The 23,232-nt window shown below is 37.9% G+C and overlaps 1 protein-coding gene across 4 annotated transcripts in view; it reads right to left on the reverse strand.

The window, feature by feature from the left end:
• Positions 1–5,820: 5,820 nt before the first annotated feature.
• LOC127411796 (pecanex-like protein 2) overlaps positions 5,821–23,232 on the reverse strand; it is a 44,148-nt gene continuing 26,736 nt past the window's right edge. For 2 of the 4 annotated variants that reach the window (XM_051647576.1, XM_051647573.1), the window contains exons 21-34: positions 22,201–22,378; positions 19,955–20,064; positions 19,659–19,787; positions 17,795–17,853; positions 16,759–16,974; positions 15,788–16,041; positions 12,398–12,631; positions 11,719–11,822; positions 10,999–11,143; positions 10,668–10,898; positions 9,479–9,753; positions 9,215–9,375; positions 8,034–8,461; positions 5,821–7,045 (exon numbers count right to left, since the gene is read on the reverse strand). In XM_051647576.1, coding sequence (XP_051503536.1) covers positions 6,908–7,045; positions 8,034–8,461; positions 9,215–9,375; positions 9,479–9,753; positions 10,668–10,898; positions 10,999–11,143; positions 11,719–11,822; positions 12,398–12,631; positions 15,788–16,041; positions 16,759–16,974; positions 17,795–17,853; positions 19,659–19,787; positions 19,955–20,064; positions 22,201–22,378 — 2,662 coding nt within the window. In that variant the 3' untranslated portion in view covers positions 5,821–6,907. The remainder of the gene's footprint in view (positions 7,046–8,033; positions 8,462–9,214; positions 9,376–9,478; positions 9,754–10,667; positions 10,899–10,998; positions 11,144–11,718; positions 11,823–12,397; positions 12,632–15,787; positions 16,042–16,758; positions 16,975–17,794; positions 17,854–19,658; positions 19,788–19,954; positions 20,065–22,200; positions 22,379–23,232) is intronic. The other 2 variants (XM_051647575.1, XM_051647574.1) reach the window with 2 other exon arrangements.

Here is a 23,232-nt window from a genome sequence, read left to right on the forward strand (position 1 = left end):
ACGTTGTATCACATCTGCATATAATAGTGATTTTTCTGAACACAGAACAGGAATGACTGCGTAACAATTGACAATTCAAGTCAGTGGATCCACTTTTTTAAACTTGCATGACAACTGTAATAAAGTAGAAATTCTCCTCAGAGGATTCATTAGAGCTCTGATGGTTCCTTTTGGAAGATATCCACATCAGATGCTTTGGTTAAATTAATTTTTCTTTTTGCAATGTATTTATCTATTCTTGTTCTTACTCCTTAGGAAATAATATTATGAGCTCTAGAGTGCATACGTAATAGTGTCATATTTTCTGTAATTATTTTCTTTATAATTGTGCCAAAATGATGTCTTTTTATGTTATGTCTAAGTTTTAATGCCCATTAACAGCAAACTGAAACTAATTTGTACTCTAAAATTGTACATAGCTACAACATGTTTCAGTAAAAAGATATCATAAATACCAGGGCTGTCTATATAATGTGTTAATTCAGTGCAATTAATTATATAAATAATAATGTGTAAAATAAAATTATAATAATGCAATTAATCATGTCCCCGGATAGTAATAAGGAATATTCCTACCATTGCTTACCTTTAGCAGGGGGCAGTATGCAGAACTCCTGCTGTAAGGCAATGCACTGCTGTACAGACAACAAACCACACTCAAGGGGTGGCCAAACTACACTTTGCGCTCCATTCACTCCAATTCAAATGCATCCAAATGCAGGTTTCAAATTTCGCATAACGCAGCAGAGGAAAGTTCAAGTTTGGCAAACTCTGACCTGCGAATCCTGATAACGAGAAGACGTGTGACCAATAGAAGATCAAAACGTCAAACTGACCGATGGGCTGAATTCAAATAATATGTATTTCAAAGCTGCGTGTTTTTATTATTGCTGGAAAGTGGGTAGATGGTATATTCTAACATTTTGTAAATAATATTTTTGTTATTTGTGATTTATGATTTATTTAAACCAGAAGCCCTCACATGACTTCATATTCACATCATTTCTAAGTTTCATACTACCCCTGCGTCTGAAATTGCGTACTGTCAGAGTATGTACTGTATTTGGTGAAGAATGCACTTCTCAGCTGGTAATCTTTCAGATCACATGTACTTCTGCATGAGCACTATAAAAAGAGAAAAAACAATTATTTGTAGACATTAAATAAAGTGACTTACAATATGGTGATTTTTCTGTCTGTCTAACAAATAACATAATGTACTGTTAAATAATTAAAAGCACAAAACAGGATTTCTTCTGGAATATTGTGAAATGAAATGTTACACTTATTTGACTAGTCATTTCATACTCTTGTTTTTTTTTTTTTTTTTTTTTTATGGCTTGTACTGTATGTAGTTTTAATGGGAAATCTACCCCTGCGTCTGAAATCGTGTACTGTCAGAGTCTGTAGGCGAGACCAGGGTTGGTAGTAACACTTTTTGAGCATCAGCAACTCGTGCTAGACCTCTCAAAATATTTATATAAGAACTTTATTGAAGAATAAAGAAAAACCGTTTTGAATAAAGTGAACAATTTAAAAGTGACAAAAAAAAAAACAAAAACAAAAAAACATATTTCTTCTAAAACTTTAAATTTAGCACAAAAACAATTGCTGTGTTTGTGTGTGGACTGTATTCCTGAATGTGCATGTGTCACATAAGGGTTCAGTCACTGTCACAGTTGACAGTGCCCCTTTCCAGATGGCAGGTTTATGCTTTTTTTTACACTTATTCCAGTGCTCCTCTTTTCTACCTCTTCAAGTGCCTGTTTCACAGGTGTATCTGTCAGGAATTCTGGTGGTCTCTTCTTTCTCTTCTCACTGGGAGTCTTCCTTGGTCCTGCTTTGGGAAATGGACGGAGAGCAGATGGACTGAAACCCCATTGAGCACTTGGGGTCCTGCTGATTCTCCTCCTGATGGGTCAAGTAAGTCTGAGAAAAGTCTTGGCCTGCTTGGTCAACTGGAAAGAAGACTGGGGCTGGCTGGTTAGCTGGGGTGGAGGGTTGGGCTGCCTGGTTAGCTGAGGTGGAGGGTTGGGTTGGCTGATCAGCTGGGGAGGAGGCCAGAGAGGCAGAAATCCTCTTCCTGCATCCATTCAGAGCCATTACCACACCCAACACTATCTGACGGTCCATCACACAAGAAGTGGTCTTTTACATGGGAAGACGAAGGCTGGAGGAATGACATTTCCCAGTGCATTGACAGAACAAGCTACTGATACCAGGACACTCCTCTCTTCTGATGTCATCGCACCAACTTGCATGCAATTACACAGTTAGTAGTCTGGACGGTTGTGATGCCCATCTCATCCACATTCCAAATATCACTCCCATCAAAGCTGTGCTTCTCAATCACATGTCCAAGCTTCTTGAAGAATCTCTCCACATTTGGACAATTGAAGCTTGTGGCCCGAGATAAACTGGTTGCCTGTGCACTTCTGATGGACAGATTTGGATGGCGTTTCATGAAGCCTGAAAACCATTCAGATCCTTCCATGGATTTCTCAACCCATGACTGGGGGTGTTTACAGTTATTGTCTACTGCCAACTGGTATGCAAACTTCCTGACCTAAAAGCAAGACAACAGTAAACATGTTATCCCCATAAATGATGTATGACCCCTTGGGGCAATCAGTGATAAACAAGCCACAACAACCATTGCAGAAAAGCTGTTAATCAATGGTCTCTACCTTTTCATTATGGGGAAAATAATTGTGGAGTGCCCCATTTTTTTATTTAGGCCTGTCTCATTCATACCTCTCGGGGGTTAACCCATAATACAGATCAGCTTCTTCCTTCAAATACTCAGTCAAAAGTTCCTCCTGTGCCTTTCTAACTACTACGGTAGCCTACATGGGGCTGCTCACTTGAACCCTCTTCTCTTAGCTTCTATGAGGCTTCACAGTATCTGTACAATGTGACGTGACAGATGGAATGAGCCTTGGCGACTGATCTCACTGATTTTCCCTGCCTGACTTCAATTGCAGCCTTTTTCAGAATGTCTGCAGGGACACCCCTGTCTGTCTTACACTTCCACTGCCTAGGCATGCTGGAAAAAGGAGAAAAGTACAAAAAACATTCTGAGTCATCATAAGGGGATGGTTGTAAAATTTTTAATGAACTATTACAACTATCCCCACCCCAAGCAGCCATTACATAGCCAGCTGTTTTATCATGTGGGTTTGAAGTTAGCATGAATGCAAAGCATCAAATTAAACTAAAGAAACTTTTTTTCTTTTTTTTTAGGTTATGTTAGTCAAACCATTGTATCTACAATACAATGAATGCTAGATTTTCTTACCTGAAAATCAGTTTTTTGGTAGTAAAATCCACAATGTTGCTCACAGAGACATGCCACTTATCCTGTGAGCTCAAAAAGGAAATGGGAGTGTACGATATTGACATCACCGCAGCTCTTTTCTGATTGGTCAAACTGACAGTGTTACAACTAACCCAGTGTTACAACACTCCCCGGCCTCCCCTACTCTATTTGGTGAAGAATGCACTTCTCGGCCAACAGTAGGTTCTTTAGGTATGTATGCGAGTAGGCTAGTATGAATAGTTTCTGGACATCATCCGGGGACGTGGATATTGACCAGTGACCCAAATGTATGACATAATAACAATAACCGCAAAATTAATCTACTCTGCTTTTGTTAAAAAAAGCACTATTTAAGCACAAATCCAGTGTTTTTAACTTGACATCTTTTCAGCTCCTGAGGGATTATTATGGGATAGTGTCCAGTCGATCCACACTTCAGAATCTCGCAGGAAATAGTAGGTCATCCGGATATTTCTTGCTGACTGTTTTATACTGAGCATTTGGAAATACTACTCCATTGGTGTACTATATAGTAGGGAAGTTTGGATATTTGGACACAGGGTATACGCTTAACTTGAAACAGTGACCTAAAAACGCTGATTATGATGCAATGCAACTAAAGTTAGATGCTCAAAAAGCGTCCTTCCAATGCATGTGTTGCTACTGTACATTGACGCCTCCCTTGAAAAGCCCTTAAACTAAATCTGTCTCAGACAGATTGATGAATTCAGTTGCAAAATTAATTGCTGTGGACTGTATGATAGGTGATTTTCAATAATATGGAAATAAAAAATATATTGTTTTCTTTAACCACTTTTTGTATTGTATAATCAATGTCTGCCATGCACAGTAATGAATGCATTTTAATTATCTGAATTATTATATTTATAATTATTTAGATAGAACTATAATTGTTTAATCACTATATATTGAATGATTATTGAGGGCTTTTCAGCAAATATGCAAATAATTGCAATTTATTTGATTCATTTGCATATTTAATTAATTCGAATACAATTTTAATCAACTGACAGCCCTAACAAGTAAATATAATTTTTAAATGTTCAAAGTCACCTTTTTATTGTGATGTTGTCTGATAGTTGTTCATGTGTTTTGTTTGGTTTCTAAATAGGTGCAAGTACAGTATATTCAAAATGTTTTGTCTGGAGACATTGTTCCATAAAATTAAGGAACTGGATATCAATTGTTTTCTCCTTAAAACAAGTAAATCTCCAGTAATGTTGCTGCTAGGTGAACCATTTGTCTGAGTCATTGAATGAATTGTGAAAACAAACAATGCAAACATTTTAAGTTAGTGATAACATAAGTAATTACTCAAAATTTCTTAATTTAAAACAAGTAGATTCAGTATCAGTAATAACTCTTTGCATTCTCTCAACCACCTTCATGAGGTGCTCTTCCATACATTTGGAAAATTTGTTGTTTGCTTTTCTTTCACTGGTCCAAAAAATTGTTAAATTAAAAGTTTCATTTTGTAATGAAAATCATACATAGGCACAATTTAAATTTGTCTACAAACATATTTTCAAGAATATAAGAAGAGCCGATGTTGATCAGAGGTCTCAAATTACAGGCATGTGGGCCAAATTAGCTTTAAGATTAAGTGATTAAGGCCCCTTAAATGCTAATAGTTTATACTTAAATCTGCTCGCTAATCTGTTTTTTAATTTTGGTTTGGTTTTAATGTTTCCACATAGTTTTCTTAAAGAATTATTAAACAGTAGCATAATATATTTACATTTTTCCAACATGGCTTATTATAGTCCTAAAACTAATGAATGTAGACACACAGTTGTATCCTACTTGACAAAAATAACAAGCAACCCTGTGCGATCGCATCTAATAAAAAAGTTTGGGTACACATGTCCTCTAAGCTGTACTCCAACTGCTTAATTGTGCCAATAAATGTGTATAGTTAAAATTCATTGTTGTAAAAATAACTGTATCCAGTGCCACGGTTCAACTGGCCCATGATGGAGAACACCATCTGACAGGAGCCCCCAAGATTACATTAGAATACATGTAAAATATATATTAAAAAAATGCTAAATATATATTCAGTCAGACATGTGTATAAACTTTTGATTGGTACTGTATATTACATAATTGACCCATTGAGCAATAACTATGTGCAATACACAGTTTAGTCTTTTTTATATTTATCCAACACATCCAACCTCTTCTGCCATTTCATTCCTCTGAAAAAAAAACAACAAAAAAAAACAGATAACAGATTTTATTATTAATTAGATTGCACTATGTATGTGTACGTGTGTATGTATGTATGTATGTATGTGTGTGTCTGTACATTATGTGTATAACTATTTAGATTTTTTATAATTATCTGTCTTGCAGCTGTTTTTGTATTGTTGTACACTGGAAGCTCCTGTCACCAAGACAAATTCCTTGTATGTGTAAGCATACTTGGCAATAAAACTGATTCTGATTCTGATATAGAGATGAAATGAAATAAGCAAAAATTCCTTGTTTTACTTTTTTATTAAAATGGTGTTATAGAGTGGATTTGTATATTTTTACATCTCCCATTTATGGGAGAATTATAATATGCAAATATTATTAAAGGGCTAGACTTACCATGAAATATTTGATTTTACAACACATCATACAGACCCCCATGTCACATAATATATACAATGGAAGCCCCGTAGTAAAAACACACAACATTATGCTTTTGTCAACTATAGTTTCAGATCTGTTAAAATCCTCCATCCTCAATTTGTTTTCTTTGTAGAGGTATTTACTAATCTGAGCAAGTGAAGTTCATCCTTGGTTCATCCAGTTCAACTTTGAGATTGTGTTTGCCATAATCCTCCATGGGTCAGCAGCACACTGTGTGTTTTATAACATTTGCATCACTTTTTCATTACAGTAGGCCAATTATTCACCTTACTATTAATAAATGTATTACTAGAAAAGGTGCATACACTTTTAGTCAAAGATTTCTCTATGTTTCACAACAAAACATTTTTTGCTTGTCAAGTTTCGATGCATCAGTAACCAGTTTAGAGTGCTAGCATGTTAATATATATCAATGACACACCTGGATCACAACACATTTCAAAACAGCAGTGTGCAAGAAAAGGACTATATAACCATACCAGACACTTCCTTTAGCCAAGTGATCTTACAACAGCAATCCTTATTTTGCCACTCTAGAAAGTAATCACCACTGTGAGTGACAGTGTTAATGAAGGATGTGCATGCTCTCATGGGGCACTTTAGCAAATGTAAGTACTTGCAGTCACCTGATTCCACCATTTAACCTAAGAGACCTTAGAGCCATATGCTTCTACTGGTTGTCCAGATCTCTAAAACACCTTCCCACACCCATACTTCACTATGTGTGGATCAGTTTTGTCCTGTTCTTTGTTTTCTTTTTCTTTTCTTTTTTTTTGGAAGTGTAGTTATTTTACCTTAAATAGGATACTTACAATTCTACACATGGCAGATGTTTGGGTTTTATAAAAAGACATCTGTAATGTACATTAACCTTCAGGGGCTCAGTGGTTTGAACATGCTAGACTGAGGCATTTGGTGATTGTGGTCTTATATGGTCTTCTGCTCTGGTGTCTCATAGACGACTGAGGAAGAGTCATCTTGGCTCTTGTCTGTACTCTGGACCTTGGGTCCTGTGGTAATGGTGGAGGTGGCATCTATGCTTTCGTAAGCCTCTGATGTCCACTGCTGAAAAGAAAGGAGATGCTAAAAATGTAGTTTAATTTCATAGCAGTGTCTTAAAGGAATAGTCCACCTAAAATCAAAAAGCTGTCATTACTTATACACCCTTGTGTCGTTCCAACCCCATCTGACTTTCTTTCTTCTGTGGAACAAAAAAGTGAATTTTTGAAGAATATCCTGACCACGCTTTTCCATATGGTAAAATTGGATGGAACTGGGGCTAAGTTAACATAAAAGTAACTAAAAGAGAAGTTCATATGATTTCTGCAGTATATTCCAAGTCTTCTGAAGCCCTATGATAGCTTTGTGTGAGAGAGAGATCGAAATTGAAGTTGTTATTCACTGAAAATCTTGACATCTACCCTAGATCTCCTTGGTACGTTCATTGGAGAAGTAGCGATGTCTGATTTTTTAGATCTCCTTGGTACGTTCATTGGAGAAGTAGCGATGTCTGATTTGTGAACGAATCATTTGTTTGTTTCAAATCTTTTCAGTGACTTTACTGATCCCGTTTACAAATCCAAATGATTTATTTCTGAATCGGACTGATCCTGTTTCTCGAGTTCTGACTCTATGATTTAGTCACAGGGTTTAACAGTCCACTGGCTGCGAAGATTATCAGTGAATAACGAATTATATTTTGGTCTGTTCCTTGCACAAAGCTAAGGAACAGACTTCAGAAGGCTTGGAATATGGTGCACGAGTTGTGTGCACCATTTTTATGATACCTTTATGGTACTTTTGAGTCCTCAATTATTTCTATTATATTGAAAAAATGGCCAGGATATTCTTAAAAAATGCATGTTTCCATGAAAGACAGGAAGTCAAACAGGTTTGGAACAACATGAGTGTGAGTAAATGATTAAATATTTTCTTTATTGATATTTTCCTCCAGACGTCAAGTTTGTATCTCAGCAAGTCATTCCAGCAAGCTTTTGTTTCTAGAAAAATGCTGTAAAAAACGAAATGTCAGTATTTCTCCTGAGCATCTCACCTGCGTTGCACGGCTTGCTGAGTGACACGACGGGCCCAGGACAATGTTGACGGAGCTGGAGGACTGCGTATCGCTGGTGTTTCCACCTTCAGCTGCAGAGAGGCCAGAGATGACCAAACCACTGGAGAAGCTCCGCTTGCCAAAGAGCAGGCTCAGAGTGGAACTGGAGGAAGACACCTGGCTGGAGCGATGGTGACCTATGGTTGAAGCGAGAGGCCCTGTTGTGGACAGACGTGGCACCTGGGAAAAGACGGAGGCAATGGAGGAGGTGTTGAAGGACAGTTGGCTGTTGGAGAGGCGCTGCACCAGACCAGGGCCTCCGGAGCCCGAGCCATGCTGGCTGTCCAGGATGGGGCCCGATTGGCTGGTGACGGGAGGACGCTGACCCTGAGGTTGCACTGAGCGACTACGATACTCCCGATGAGCTGCTGGTAAAAGAGACGATCAGAGATGTTAATTTATAAATGATAACACCCATTAAATTTTATACTTTTTAGATACTGAACAAAGATTTTCACAAGGCTTCATAATAGATCTTTTTTTTTTTTTTTACCCAAGCCATTTTTATTTAGGATAATAAGGATAACTTCAAATTGCTGTGCCAAAGGTATACAGTACGAAACAAAAGATGCTAGAATGTTACGGCAAGTAACAACCAATAATAAAAAAAAGGAATGTTTGCCTCATTAAATATTCATGCATTTTGTACAGTCACAAAAACTTTTGTGATTTGTTTTTAGTTTCATTTTTGAAAGGGGAAACATTTAAAAATGTCTAAAAATAACTGCAAACTGTTAACTGGAGTGATGAAGAATTTAATAAATGAATTAACTGATTTATGTGGCAACATTTCCACATATGGAGAAGCTATTGGGTTATTAAAATGGGTCATGTGCTGTACATCTCCAATAAATGTTATTAATTACGTAAATATGCAAATAAGAAAATTAAGACAGAGTTTACGAATATACACTGTGAAATCTGAAAACCTTTTTTTAACTTCCAGAATTAATTATTAACCCAGGGTAAAGAGTGAAGTACAACTTAATTATGTTAACGTTGGGTAAAAATGATATAAGAAAAGCCCATTAGACTGTCTGCTTGCTCAGTTGAAAGCACTTTAGTCAAGTAAAAAAAAAATGTTTTATTAAAAGAGGAGGCAATTCAGTTATTGCTCTGACCTCTGTGGTGTCTGGACTGAGAGCTGCGAGGACGGCCATGATACAAGCTCAGGCTCTGAGAGGTGGCAGAGTTATGGTTCTGACTTAAAGAGGTGCCAGCACAATCCACATCCTCCATGTTCATGCCACTGTTACAGCTGGTAAGGTTATCCTTTCTCACCCTGGGAAGTGCAAAGAAGGAATAAACAAAGACTTTTTTCAAATTATGGAGACAGACAATACTGGAAGAGAAAGATCTAGAGCCTGTTCATGTCTCATACATACCGAAACCACCTAGAGAGGAGCCAGGAGCGGATGCTCTCCAAACTGAGAGGGCCACCCCATATGTTTCTGATCTGCTTGTGAGTTCCCATGTAGGAGGTGGTGAGTGGGGACACAAACATGGGGTAACCCAGAGGCTGGTCACATGAGGAGTTGATCATGTTCCGCAGAGCCTGCTTTGAATTCTGGATGCTTCCACGCTCAGGATTACGGTTACGGATGAAGACAAGCTCCTGCTGCTGGCCTGCCCACAGACCTCGCACACATTCTTTATTGATCTGAATGGAAAGATAGCATGACAAATGAAAAACAATCAGACCATAATGTACAAATCTATGCTCTAAATAGAGAATAATAACTTAATGCTGAAATGTGTAATTTCTGAGCTTGGGCCTGCACAGAAAAATTATTATCAAAATATGAATAACTGCAGTCTTGACCAACACACAATACATGCAAAATTCTTTACAATGCATGTAGGTTATAAGACCAAAACTGAACAAGTGCTTAGAAATTTGCAGACAAATAAGAAGTGTTCCATTTTGATAATTTATGAGTAATTTTGCTCTGTACATATTATTGTAATCGGTAAAAACATCAAACTGATCAAATACCCATGTGTCATATGTCATTGGAAAGCTCTCAAAGTATAGTAGTAACTATTTATTTACCCCCGTGGGGACATTTTGTTTCAGTGGAGGTTTCTAAGGCGTGGGCATTCTTGACAAGTTACTGAACATAAAAGACATACAGTATATAGATACAAAAAAACAAACAAAAAAAAACTATAAAAACGAATCTATAAAAATACAGAATACAACATACACCTTATAAAACTTTCTCCCAATAAACTTAGGCTGAGAGTCTCATAATTTATCATAATCTATCTCATATTTTTTTTTTTTTTAAGTTTCCTTTTTAAAACAAAGCTATTGTATGGCTTCAGAAGACTATAGAAGAATATAGCACATAAATATGTACTACTCTGAGGGTGCTTTTTTCTTTTTTAAATAGTTCTTGACGGACACGATTTACTTTCTACATTCATTGTATGGGAAAAGATCAGCCTGGACATTGTGCTAGATACCTCTTGGTGTTCCAAAAAAAAAAAAAGAGTAGATAATGACAGGATTTTAATTTTTGGATGATTGACCTTTAAATTCCTGACAACCATTTGTTTTTGCTCTCTTGCCTTTATGACTTTAAAGCTGAGATGGCGTTTGTAGAGCATGATGATCTTGTACTCATCTGTTCCTTCATCCACCATGTGACGGAGCGTAAGCAATGTGTCTCGGCTGGACAGTACCGCTCTCCGCCAGGCAGGGTCGCTCTCATGACAAATCACCAGAGTGGTTCTGTAGTTGCTGATGGCCTCGTGAAGCACAGCAGGCTCCTCCGTCTCCTCCAGGCTTGTGAAGTGGTCCTGTATAATGATTAGATAATTAGAGGTTTATGGACTGTGAATCGTAAGCCATGTTGTGCTATATCCCAAACCATTGTTCAGTGTTGTCCAATGATCTCACCTGGTGAAGTTTCAGACTCATTCGAACTGCAGGGGCCACCACTGTCTGCAGCAGATCCATGTCAACAAACACCCATTCATCCTTAGCAGCAATGCGGAAGTCACCTTTGAACAATGTATTGAAGCCATAAAGGAATGACTCCAAACTGTAAGGGAAATCAATGTGTTAAACACTAAAACAAACTATTTATGAAAGATCTTGTTAGATGAGTCAAATGCATTATCATGGAACATATATTATTGATATTTATGTCACTGTATTGTTAAATTCTTGGAAAGGAGATGTTTAAATGAAAATCACGGTTTGTTTTTTAATACAATGGCAGCAGATAGGGACTCAAAAAAGGGCCCAAAAGTATCATAAAAGTTGTCCATGTGACTGGTGTGTCATATTACAAGTCTTCTAAAGGCATATGTTTGGTTTTGGTGAGAAACACCCTGAAGTCATTATCCACTGCCTCAGTATTGAAAAGATGAACCGAGATATTAATTAAAACACCTCCTTTTGTATTTCGCATAAGAAAGAAAGTCTTACAGGTTACGAACAACATGAGGGAGAGTAAATCATGACAGAATTTGAATTTATGAGTGAACTATTGCTTTAAAACTATTTTAAAATTGACACGCCTTCTTAAAACTGCGACATTCATGCTGCAAGACGCTGAAAAAAATAGTGAGAAGTGATTCAACGACTCAAAAGGCCCTGTTGTATAAAGTATACCTGTTGGATCTGTTGTGTGCCGCTGTGCTTAGGGACCTCCGGCCAAGCACAGATAGAGCAAAACACAGAGTAACCAGAGGAGAATCTTCATCGCTGTCCACTGGCTGAGGACAAAAAGCAAACACTTTATTGCTACTGTCTCTCAGCGAGAGTTTGCACAGCTATGCCTTTTTCAAAAACATCCTTAAAGGGATAGTTCACCCAAAAATGAAAATTCTGTCATCATTTACTCACCATCATGTTGTTCCAAACCTGTATAAATTTATCCCTTCTGTGGAACACAAATTGAGATATTAGGCAGAGTGTTACCCTCAGTCACCATTCACTTACACTGCATGAAAAACAAAATGCAATATTCTGTCTTCTGTCCTTTTGGGTTCCACTGAAGAAAGAAAGTCATACTGGTTTAAAACAACATGAACAGCCTGACACAGCAACATTGGCTCAATCATTTGAGTGAGTTTGGGGTGGAACTATCTGTTTATCCTACCAATAGCAGACGGGGAAAATGGGAAACCAGTTTGAAAAGTTTTGCAATTCTGTTTGGTGACGTTAGTGGTTCAGAAATTACACACTTCAGCTTTAAGCTTTAAGTAAGTCATTTTTGGGTGAACTATCCCTTTAACTGTATCAAGTTGTTTAGTTCATTCCATAAAATAGCTTTTGGGTCTGTTCTCACCTCTTCCAGTTTGCTGGCACAGTACTGAATCCACTCCAGGTAGACGTTACAATAGCTAGCTCTTGTTACACCTTGCAGACAGTGGACATAGTCCTCATCAATCTTCATGCTGAACACAGCTGGGTCTTTTTCAATGTGATGCCATTTAGTGTAAGACTGCAGGGCTTCCAGTGTGGACTGGTCTTTAATCCATATCTGCAGCTTGGGGTTGACAGCCAGATAGAAGATGATACTCTAAAGAGGGAAATGCTTAAAATTAGTCTTGTAGAAAAACATAAATCTGCCAAAGTATGAATTTCTTTACAAAGCTAATATTATATTTAACTGAAATGGATGAGTTGGACTCAATAGTAAAGGAAAAGCAACCAAAAAGTGCCCAACATACATAACTACTTCAAAAATGTTTAAAAAGCATAGGTGGACACCTCATGAAGTTGGTTGAGAGAATGTGAATATACAGAGTTGGCAAAGGGTGGCTACTTTGTAGAAACTAAAATACTATATAATACAGATTTGATTTGTTCGACATTTTTTGGTCACTACGTACACTAATTCCTATACTTCTATTCTTTCATAGTTTTTATGACTTATGAAAAATAGTAAAAATAAATAATGAGTAGTTGTTTCCAAACTTTTCAGTAAATTACTTAGTAAATACACAATATCAGATGTACAATCTACTTAGAAATCACATACTCATACAAAGGCAAACATTATGGGCCTATTAACACTTGGCCACTTCATGCATTTTTACTGATCGGATTACTATCCGATTGAAAAAGCTCATTCAATTTACACTTCATAGGTAAGACGTGTCATGTGCAATCGGTATCAAATACATGAGAAAAAAGTTCTGTCTCTCCTACAACGTGCATTTCTTTCTTTCTTTGTTATTATTTACTGCGTGACCGAACCCTATGCAAATATTTGGTGACAGCTGTTACATTTCGCATTTTTCCTATACTGATGCAGCACTGTCTGGGTGGAGCAAAGTTTACATGTGGCTTGAACAGCCAGATACATTTACACTTGACTGAGTTTCATCTGGAATGCATCTCACTCAGACTCAATCTGGATCAGATTGCAATCTGTCTCGAATGCGTTTCGGAGGTCACCTACACCTGGTTTTTTCATGATCGGATAACTATCCGATTAGTGAAAACGCATGAAGTGGCCAAGTGTAAACAGGCCCATGGAAAACTACTTACTGTATGAGACAAAACAACTGAGCATTATTTATCCTTTATATAACAAAATCATACTTTTGAATTAAATCAACTGCTTAATTATTAAAGGAATATTCCTGGTTCAATACAAGTTGAGCTCAATTGACAGCACTTGTGGCATAATGTTAATTACCAAAAAAAAAAAAAAACATTTCAACTCGTTCCTCATATACAGGTGCATCTCAATAAATTAGAATGTCGTGGAAAAGTTCATTTATTTCAGTAATTCAACTCAAATTGTGAAACTCGTGTATTAAATAAATTCAATGCACACAGACTGAAGTAGTTTAAGTCTTTGGTTCTTTTAATTGTGATGATTTTGGCTCACATTTAACAAAAACCCACCAATTCACTATCTCAAAAAATTAGAATACATCATAAGACCAATAAAAAAAACATTTTTAGTGAATTGTTGGCCTTCTGGAAAGTATGTTCATTTACTGTATATGTACTCAGTACTTGATAGGGGCTCCTTTTGCTTTAATTACTGCCTCAATTTGGCGTGGCATGGAGGTGATCAGTTTGTGGCACTGCTGAGGTGGTATGGAAGCCCAGGTTTCTTTGACAGTGGCCTTCAGCTCATCTGCATTTTTTTGGTCTCTTGTTTCTCATTTTCCTCTTGACAATACCCCATAGATTCTCTATGGGGTTCAGGTCTGGTGAGTTTGCTGGCCAGTCAAGCACACCAACACCATGGTCATTTAACCAACTTTTGGTGCTTTTGGCAGTGTGGGCAGGTGCCAAATCCTGCTGGAAAATGAAATCAGCATCTTTAAAAAGCTGGTCAGCAGAAGGAAGCCTGAAGTGCTCCAAAATGTCTTGGTAAACGGGTGCAGTGACTTTGGTTTTCAAAAAACACAATGGACCAACACCAGCAGATGACATTGCACCTCAAATCATCACAGACTGTGGAAACTTAACACTGGACTTCAAGCAACTTGGGCTATGAGCTTCTCCACCCTTCCTCCAGACTCTAGGACCTTGGTTTCCAAATGAAATTCAAAACTTGCTCTCATCTGAAAAGAGGACTTTGGAACACTGGGCAACAGTCCAGTTCTTCTCCTTAGCCCAGGTAAGACACCTCTGACGTTGTCTGTGTTTCAGGAGTGGCTTAACAAGAGGAATACGACAACTGTAGTGTCTGTGTGTGGTGGCTCTTGATGCCTTGACCCCAGCCTCAGTCCATTCCTTGTGAAGTTCACCCAAATTCTTGAATCGATTTTGCTTGACAATCATAAGGCTGCGGTTCTCTCGGTTGGTTGTGCATCTTTTTCTTCCACATTTTTTCCTTCCACTCAACTTTCTGTTAACATGCTTGGATACAGCACTCTGTAAACAGCCAGCTTCTTTGGCAATGAATGTTTGTGGCTTACCCTCCTTGTGAAGGGTGTCAATGATTGTCTTCTGGACAACTGTCAGATCAGCAGTCTTCCCCATGATTGTGTAGCCTAGTGAACCAAACTGAGAGACCATTTTGAAGGCTCAGGAAACCTTTGCAGGTGTTTTGAGTTGATTAGCTGATTGGCATGTCACCATATTCTAATTTTTTGAGATAGTGAATTGGTGGGTTTTTGTTAAATGTGAGCCAAAATCATCACAATTAAAAGAACCAAAGACTTAAACTACTTCAGTCTGTGTGCATTGAATTTATTTAATACACGAGTTTCACATATATATATGTATACAGTTTACTGTATACAGTATAAAGGCACTTACTATGGAAGTAAATGGGGCCAGTCCATAAACATTAAAATACACACTCTTTCAAAAGTATAGCCACAAGACGTAAACATTATATGTGTTAACATGATTTTAGTGTGATAAAATGGCTTAGTAACCTTCTCTGTGTAAGGATATATCCAAAATTAAGTTTGTTGTCACTGTAATCTGGTAAATGCTGTTACGCAGCTGAATCCCTGATTTTATCACACTAAAATCATGTTAACAGGTACGTGTTTACGTCTTGTCGCTATACTTTGAAACAGTGTATATTTTATTGGACTGGCCCCATTCACTTCCATTGTAAGTGCCTTTCTGTAACGAGGAAAAAACATGGAATGAGTCAATTATTTTTTATGGTAATCAACATTATGCCACAAATGCTGATGAATAAGCTTAACTTGTATTGAACCTGGAACATTCCTTTAAACAGTATTGTTGGTACCTTAAGGTAATAAGTGATGAGCAGCTTGCGCAAGTCATAAACTTGCAGCATAGTGGCAGCATTGTTCTCGCTAATGCTGTAGCCCTCCAGCAGATACTTAGTAGTGGTCACTTCCCAGGCCAGCCAGCGAAGATTGAAAGCAGCATTGCAGGACAGCACATGAGGCAAATGACCTGGCTCACAGCAGCAACAAGAATCATCCTCCTCCACTCCCTCTGTGATTGCCTCCACCTCCCGCTGCTGACAGTATGTTCCTGAGGAATTGAGAACAAGAGAGTGAGGAGGAGAGGTTTGGAACATTGTAATATACAGTATAATAAGATATGTCACATGGGGGTTATCCCTCTCAAAAGCTGGAATATTATGTAAGGGATAGTTCACACAAAATGAAAATTCTGTTATCATTTATTCAGCCTCATGTAGTTCCAAACTTAGGGTTAGATTAGGGTTAGTATGATTTTCTTTCTTCCATAAACCACAAAAGGAGATGTTTAGCAGAATGTTCATACTGCTCTTTTCCATACAATGAAAGTGAATGGTGACCAGGTACTGTCAAGGTCCAAACATGTCAAAAACTGCTATTTTTTATACTGCTTAGTTTTCTAAAGCCATTTGATAGCACTAGGGATGGAACAGACTGAAATTCAAGTAATTATTCACTGAAAATCTTCCCCTCTGCCGCAGCTCTCAATTCTCAGTAAACTTTATCAGTGAGTAACGACTTACATTTTTAGTCTGTTTCTCACTCAAAGCTATCATATGGCTTCAGAAGACTTGGAATGTAGACCACAAGTCATATAAACCACTTTTAAGGAGCTTTTGTCATTTTTGGAACTTGACAAGCCCTGGTCACTTTTCCTTTTTTGTTCTGCAGAAGAAAGAAAGTCATACAGGTTTGGAAAAACATGAGGGAAAGTAAATTATGATAATATTGTCATTTTTAGGTGAACTATCCCTTTAAGAGCATTTACCCCTGAACTCCAGGCCTCTCAGTTGGAAGGTGACCAGACCATTGCCGACCTCGATGAGGTGAATGAGTGCATTTAGGTAGTCAGAAGCCAGGATGAAGCAATCTCCAGCGCAGTAATTCCCCCATCGGCCCAACATCAGGTCCCCACACAAAGAATGCTGCAAGGAGCGTGTCAAGTACTCATAGAAGATAGAGTTGAGGTTGTTGTCATCACAGCCTACATGGTGAGCATACAGTATGTATCTCTGAACATGTTTTAATTGCAATGGATAAAAGCATTATCAAAACAGTTCTAAATCACGGATAAGGGCACCATTGACCAAACAACACTTAGGATATTTAAAATGTTCAAACTGTAATAAAAAAGTTAAACCTTCTTGCATTTGGAAATCAAATCTTGAGTAGTAGTTTACTCAAAAAATAAAAATTTAGTCATGTACTCACCCTCATGTTGTTTAAAGCCCATGTGGGGGTTTTCTTTGGTGAAATACAAAAACACAAAATCTTTGAAGAATATCCTGGCTACTCTTTTCCATTTAATGAAAGTGAAAAAGGAATAGGCCAAAAAAGAACCATATCAGATTCATTAAATTAGTCCATATAGCTTGTGTGCTATATTCCAAGTCTTCTGAATTTTAAATCATTATCGACTTAAATTATAGTCCGTACCTCATTCAATGCTATTGTATGGCTTCAGAAGACTGCTTTTGTGGAACTTTTATGGTGCTTTTGTCTCATTTGGATCTTGGCAGACACAGTCTGTTCACTTTCATCCTTTCACTTTCATTGTATGGAAATAAGCGGCCACGATATTCTTTAGAAATTCACCTTTTGAGTTCAGCAAAAGAAAGAAAGTCATATGCGACTGGAACAACATCATGGATTAGCAAATTATTTTTTGGTTAAACTACTCCTTTAACACAAGGGGAAAAGGGTTATTTTTTAAAACATTGTTCACACAGCTATTTATTTATTTATTTATTTGAGTTTGTTTAAAAAAAAGAAAGAAAGAATGAATAGATAAAGACAGCATTTACCAGTCTCTTTGTCAACCTGGGACACCAATCTGCTGTTGGAATTGTCAATTCGTTTGGTGCTGAAAATGTCAAATCAAAGGAAATGTTCAATGTTACGTAAAACACCCCATTTAATCTGATGCTTTTGACTGTGTCACCATTCCATTTTAAAATCAACAGCAGCAACATTCTAAGTCATCACATTTGTGGTTGGAAACTACATCAATACTTCAAAGTCAATACAAAAGTCTTTCTTTGTGCTCGTACAGGCTAGAGGACCTCAGATAAAGCCCATCAACCATGATTGAACTTCATCCAGGAAGAAACAAGACAAGCACACCTATGCCAAGCAAGTCCAACACTGACATCTTGTTCCAAACAATGAAAAATGCACTTGTTTTCTCTAGTGCCCTTTGTACACTTTACCGAATGGGCTGTTGGGCAATAGTCTGCTTTGAAGTTTGCACCAGCCCGTAGAAAAGTTTCTCTTAGAGGGCAATGCATTTGAATATATAGCAAAAGGACACTTTTTCTCAAACATCCAGCTTCTCAATTTTCTCTCCTGAGAATAAGATCCCAGTAACACATCTCCTCTTGAATTTCAGAGGAGATATTCACAATGTTTCAAACTGCTCTCAGATTTGCCAAGATACCAAAAGTCAGAGCTTTCAAAATTAACTCAAGCATTTCTCATCAGATTCTTCCAAGACCAAATTATCTGATTATTATTTTTATAGATATATAATCTGATTGAATGTCAACAATTTTCTCATTTGTAGGGATGTCATAAAATATCGATATATTGATTACTGAACGGCACGTTATTTTATCGCTATTTTTTTTGAGGCACTGATATATCAAAATTAACTGACATAAAATAGTGAGGGGTAATAGCGTTGGGAGACCACAAGAGGGTGATATAACATTTACTGAAGATGGGTCAAGGGTAGGAAAAGCACACACTGGTATCACACAGAGGACGAGCTGATGCGGCGCAGCAGAAAGCAGTCCAAATTTACAAAGGTTTTTGTATTTCAAGAATGAACAAAGTGACATTGATGAGTTTGGAGGTTAGTGTATGAAACTGGTGTAACTGCGCAAACTGAACGATTAGAAATGGCGACGTTTATTATGCAATTTCCCTATATGTAGCATTGAATATGTCTTTCATTCAAGCTGTCAAACCACAAAACGACATACTTGTAACTGAAAATATATTGTGTAGGCTATATGAAAGATACATATAAACAATATGTCATCCAGTGATGGCTAGTGTAAATAATCTTTGTCCTTTGATAATGGTTTGGGTCAAATTTAATAGAAAACAATGTGAGTTGCGCTCCGTGGCACTTCAGAATTTTGACACTGAGCACTGGCGGTGTGTGCGTACCTTCGGTGTGTGTGATGCATGAAAAAGGCAGTGATTTCAAGCCTACTCACTTGATAGTTCACCCAAAAATGAAAATTTTGTTATCATTTATTCACCCTGTTGTTCCAAACCTGTATTCCGTGGGGAAAAAAAGATGTTAGGCAGAATGTTAGGGACTAACAGCCTTAGTCACCATTCACTTATATTGCATCTTTTTCCATAAAATTGAAGTAAATGGTGACTGAACCTAACATTTTGATTAACATCTCCTTTTGTGTTCCATGGAAGAGAGTTTGGAACAATATGAGGGTGAGGAAATGACACAATTTACGATCTCATGGACTTTACGGATATGCACAAGCAGCGACCATGAGACTGCAAGTCCACACCAAGTGTGCTATTTGGTACAGGGCCATTACTGCTCTCACTCAAGTGTGCTGCTTCTTGACAATGCATCACATCACTCTAAGGCTGAATGCATATTTCATGCACATGAGGAAATCACAGGGAGCTTACTTGTAGTTCCTCTCCCAGAACTTTACTGGCCGTGGATAAGAGGTGATAAAAATGGCACTCCCGAGGAAGGGGCTAAGAGGCGTGTAGAAGAGTGTGGTGATGAATGTCTGCAGCAGCAGCATGGCGGAGTCTGAGCTGTTCCGTCAAGGAAAAAAACACATAATCTGTGCTGATGACATGCAACTGCAACCATATTACAACAATCCTTTAACATAACTGAATATAATTAGGAATTAACATAGCACTGGGGCTTTGCTACCCATATAAGCATACAAGCTGGACAGATTGCAAGGATATGAGGTACAGCGAAGGGTTGTGCAAATGCATGAAATGCACTACCCCATGCTATCTGCCAGGGGGCGATATACACCAAAATGAAGTGCAGCTTGTGATGAAGATCCCAAAGCTGTAGACAAAACAAAGAGCTGTTGTTAAGTGTCTGCTAGAGAAGAAAGGCAGTTATTTTGGGACCAGTTACTAAATGTACTGTCCGCTAAGAGCTATTTTAGACTACAGTCTGGCACAACTGACCTACGCTCTATGTAAGCATAAAGAATGTGGAAAATTTTAGTCACAGAGCGGTTTTATTAATAGCATTTTCTTATTCTATAACTCATTTTATTTTATATACTTTAATTAATCCCCTGGTAATATGTTAGAAATAGTAATTAGAGAGTAATTTCTATTTGCTTCCATAGTCCAATAGTGCTCTAATGTTATGGTGTATCTAGTCGTAGCCTCAGACGGCACACCCACGGACCACCCACAGTTTGTTCACTGACCATCTAATGTATAATTTGTGAAAATTACAGGCTCCAGTCGAATTGCCCCACTGCATTGCAACTTCCAGGAATAAGGTGGCACAAGGTTTTACCAGTCTGCCAAGACAGAAAATCATTTTGGAAAGTTACTTGTTAGGAAAAATTAATCACTGGATTTGCCAGTGCTTGCCAGGTTATTAGCTTCAAATCTTTGAAAGATATCAGAGTTTTGTTTGAGGCATGACTAGTAGCAAGCAAACTAGACATAATGTCTCTCTGTGACATAATCAGTACTTATTTATGGAAGATTTTCAGAGCCTAAATAAAAGCACATGTTTTTGTGCCCTTTTGGAAAGTCAATTCAGCAAAGTCAATTCAGATGACACCTAGAAATGCAGTACATCACATATTTCTTCAACAATGTTCTTTCAACATGTTTGCTTTTCCCATTTGCTTTTAATAGGCATTGACATTTTTCCATACTTATAAATTTTTAACAGACAGAAATTCTGATTACAAAGTCCTAAACAAATTTTTTCACTAATTCCTCAAGTGTTTTCTGTGCCCGCCCATTTATTCAGCTGTCTGGGTTTCGGATTAATTTTCCCATTAATTTTTCATAAAATCCTTCATAAAAGAGTTGTAAGTCATAAACCAAACCAACCAGCTCCGAGGTGAATCACAACATCACAAACTTTGTTTTGAGGCAAAAAAAGTATTTGAAAATCGGACAAAAAGACAAAGGTGCAAGGCTGTGCACTTACCGTCTTTCATGAGGGCATGAATACAATCCCATGAAGTATGGCAAACTATGTAATTAAATAAATAACAAAATGAGAATATATATTGATTTTAGGTTGTTGATTATAAGGATAAAAACATATATTTTACATTTACTGCAAAATATTCCAATATTTACAAATAGATAAGAAGTTTAAGGGTGAAGATACACCGACTCGATCACATCATTCCCAGTACGTCATTGGAGTGGGCAGTCGCTCCGTGGCACGTTTCGCGATCTTGGTTGAACGTGAGTCTCTGTTTGGTTAAGTTTTCTCTGCTGGACCATGGGTAATGAAGTTGTTTACCATAGCTATTAAACATGATTTTTAAACAATAAAGTTCAAATAACACAGACAGATGGTGTAGTGACGCAAGGTAAATCCAGCTGGCTTGTCGGTTTTTGACGCGTGCTTGTGGCCTTGAATAGATAACTCAAAAATAAAGCACAAATGTCCATACCTTTGAGATAAAGTTGGATATGCCAATCCATTTATTGTCCATTTCTTTCACAACTTAGGTAATATAAACAAAAACTTGTATTCCATAATTCCACGTCTAAATTTGCACTTGAGACATCATTTTCCATTTATGGCATCTCCGGTCATGCTAACGGTCCTGCTCACAATCAAAAAAATTGGTTTGACCTCGCCTGCGTCAACCTGTTATCCCGTGTAACCTTACTTATTTGGTTTAATATAGACATATATACACCCCCTAGTGTTGGGAAGAGAAATTACACCAAACCTTTGAAATGGCTCCAACAGAGGGCTTCAACGGAAGCATATACCATCGATGAACAACCTCGGAGCTCAAGGTTGGTCTGTCTTTAAAGGTTTATATGTTATCGTTGAAAATCAATTTGTCTACGAAAAAAACAAAAGATTTTTACTTACGGAACCAGACAGTTGCGCTCTATTGCAAATCTATTTCAGATTCAAAACGCAAGACTGTTGTTTCAGAAAAGTTGCACTAATGCCTGTCCAGCCCCTAGAACTGACCTTGTTGAAGATGATAGACATTAGGAAGAAGTTGAGCAGGAAGGTCTCAGAGGCACTGCTGCAGTCGAACTCAAAGAAGATAATGGTGAAGATGAGCGTGAGGAACTGGTAACTGGGATTGCAGAAGGAGGCACGAAGAAGCTTCATCCCAGCAACTGTCATCAACAAGACATCACAGCTGGAGCGAGACACAGACACCTGAGCCACTTAGGTGCAGAGGCAGCATACAGCCATGCAAAGAGCAATCAGTGGGGCTCTGACACCAGGCTACAGCTAACTTCTGCTAACACCACCACAAATATGTTGATTAATTTACCTTATTGACAAAGCTGTGAGGGTTGAACTAAAAAGTTATGTAAAATGGAAAACTTACATTTCTGATTTATGGCAATCAGAAAATTAGCCAATCACAGAACATTCTCTGCTTCTATGCCTTTCATGAGTTTGGGTTTGCTGACATCGCGTTGGCTGACATGCCTTCGGAAGGCGGGTTTTGGACAGAGGGTGTGTGGTTGAAGGTGTGCGTAAGATGGGGGCAGTCTAATTCAGTCAGGCTAGGAATCCAGCAGAAGTTCCCAAAAAGGATGAAATAGCTTACAGCACCTATAACTGTGTTGTATTTGGGGTGAAACAATTTATGGAAGCTAATGTATTTCAGTGTATTAATGTTTTGGTATGTATAGACAACAATTCAGCTAAATAGATGGGTGCAGCATTATCTTAAAGGAACAGTTTAGGGTAGTTTCAAATTATTTTACTAGTGTATCACAATTTATAAAAGTAAAGCGTTTAAAATGTAAATTAATGGATTGATTCTTTTTTTTTGGGGGCGGGGGGGGGGGGGGGGGAGACTTTTCCCCTTTTTCTCCCATTTTGGAATGCCCAATTCCCAATGCGCTCTAAGTCCTCGTGGTCGCATAGTGATTCGCCTCAGTCCGGGTGGCGGAGGACGAATCCCAGTTGCCTCCGCGTCTGAGACAGTCAACCCGCGCATCTTATCACGTGGCTTGTTGAGCGCGTTGCCACGGAGAC

Source organism: Myxocyprinus asiaticus, chromosome 21 (genome assembly GCF_019703515.2).
Source record: "Myxocyprinus asiaticus isolate MX2 ecotype Aquarium Trade chromosome 21, UBuf_Myxa_2, whole genome shotgun sequence".
Lineage (NCBI taxonomy): Eukaryota > Metazoa > Chordata > Actinopteri > Cypriniformes > Catostomidae > Myxocyprinus > Myxocyprinus asiaticus.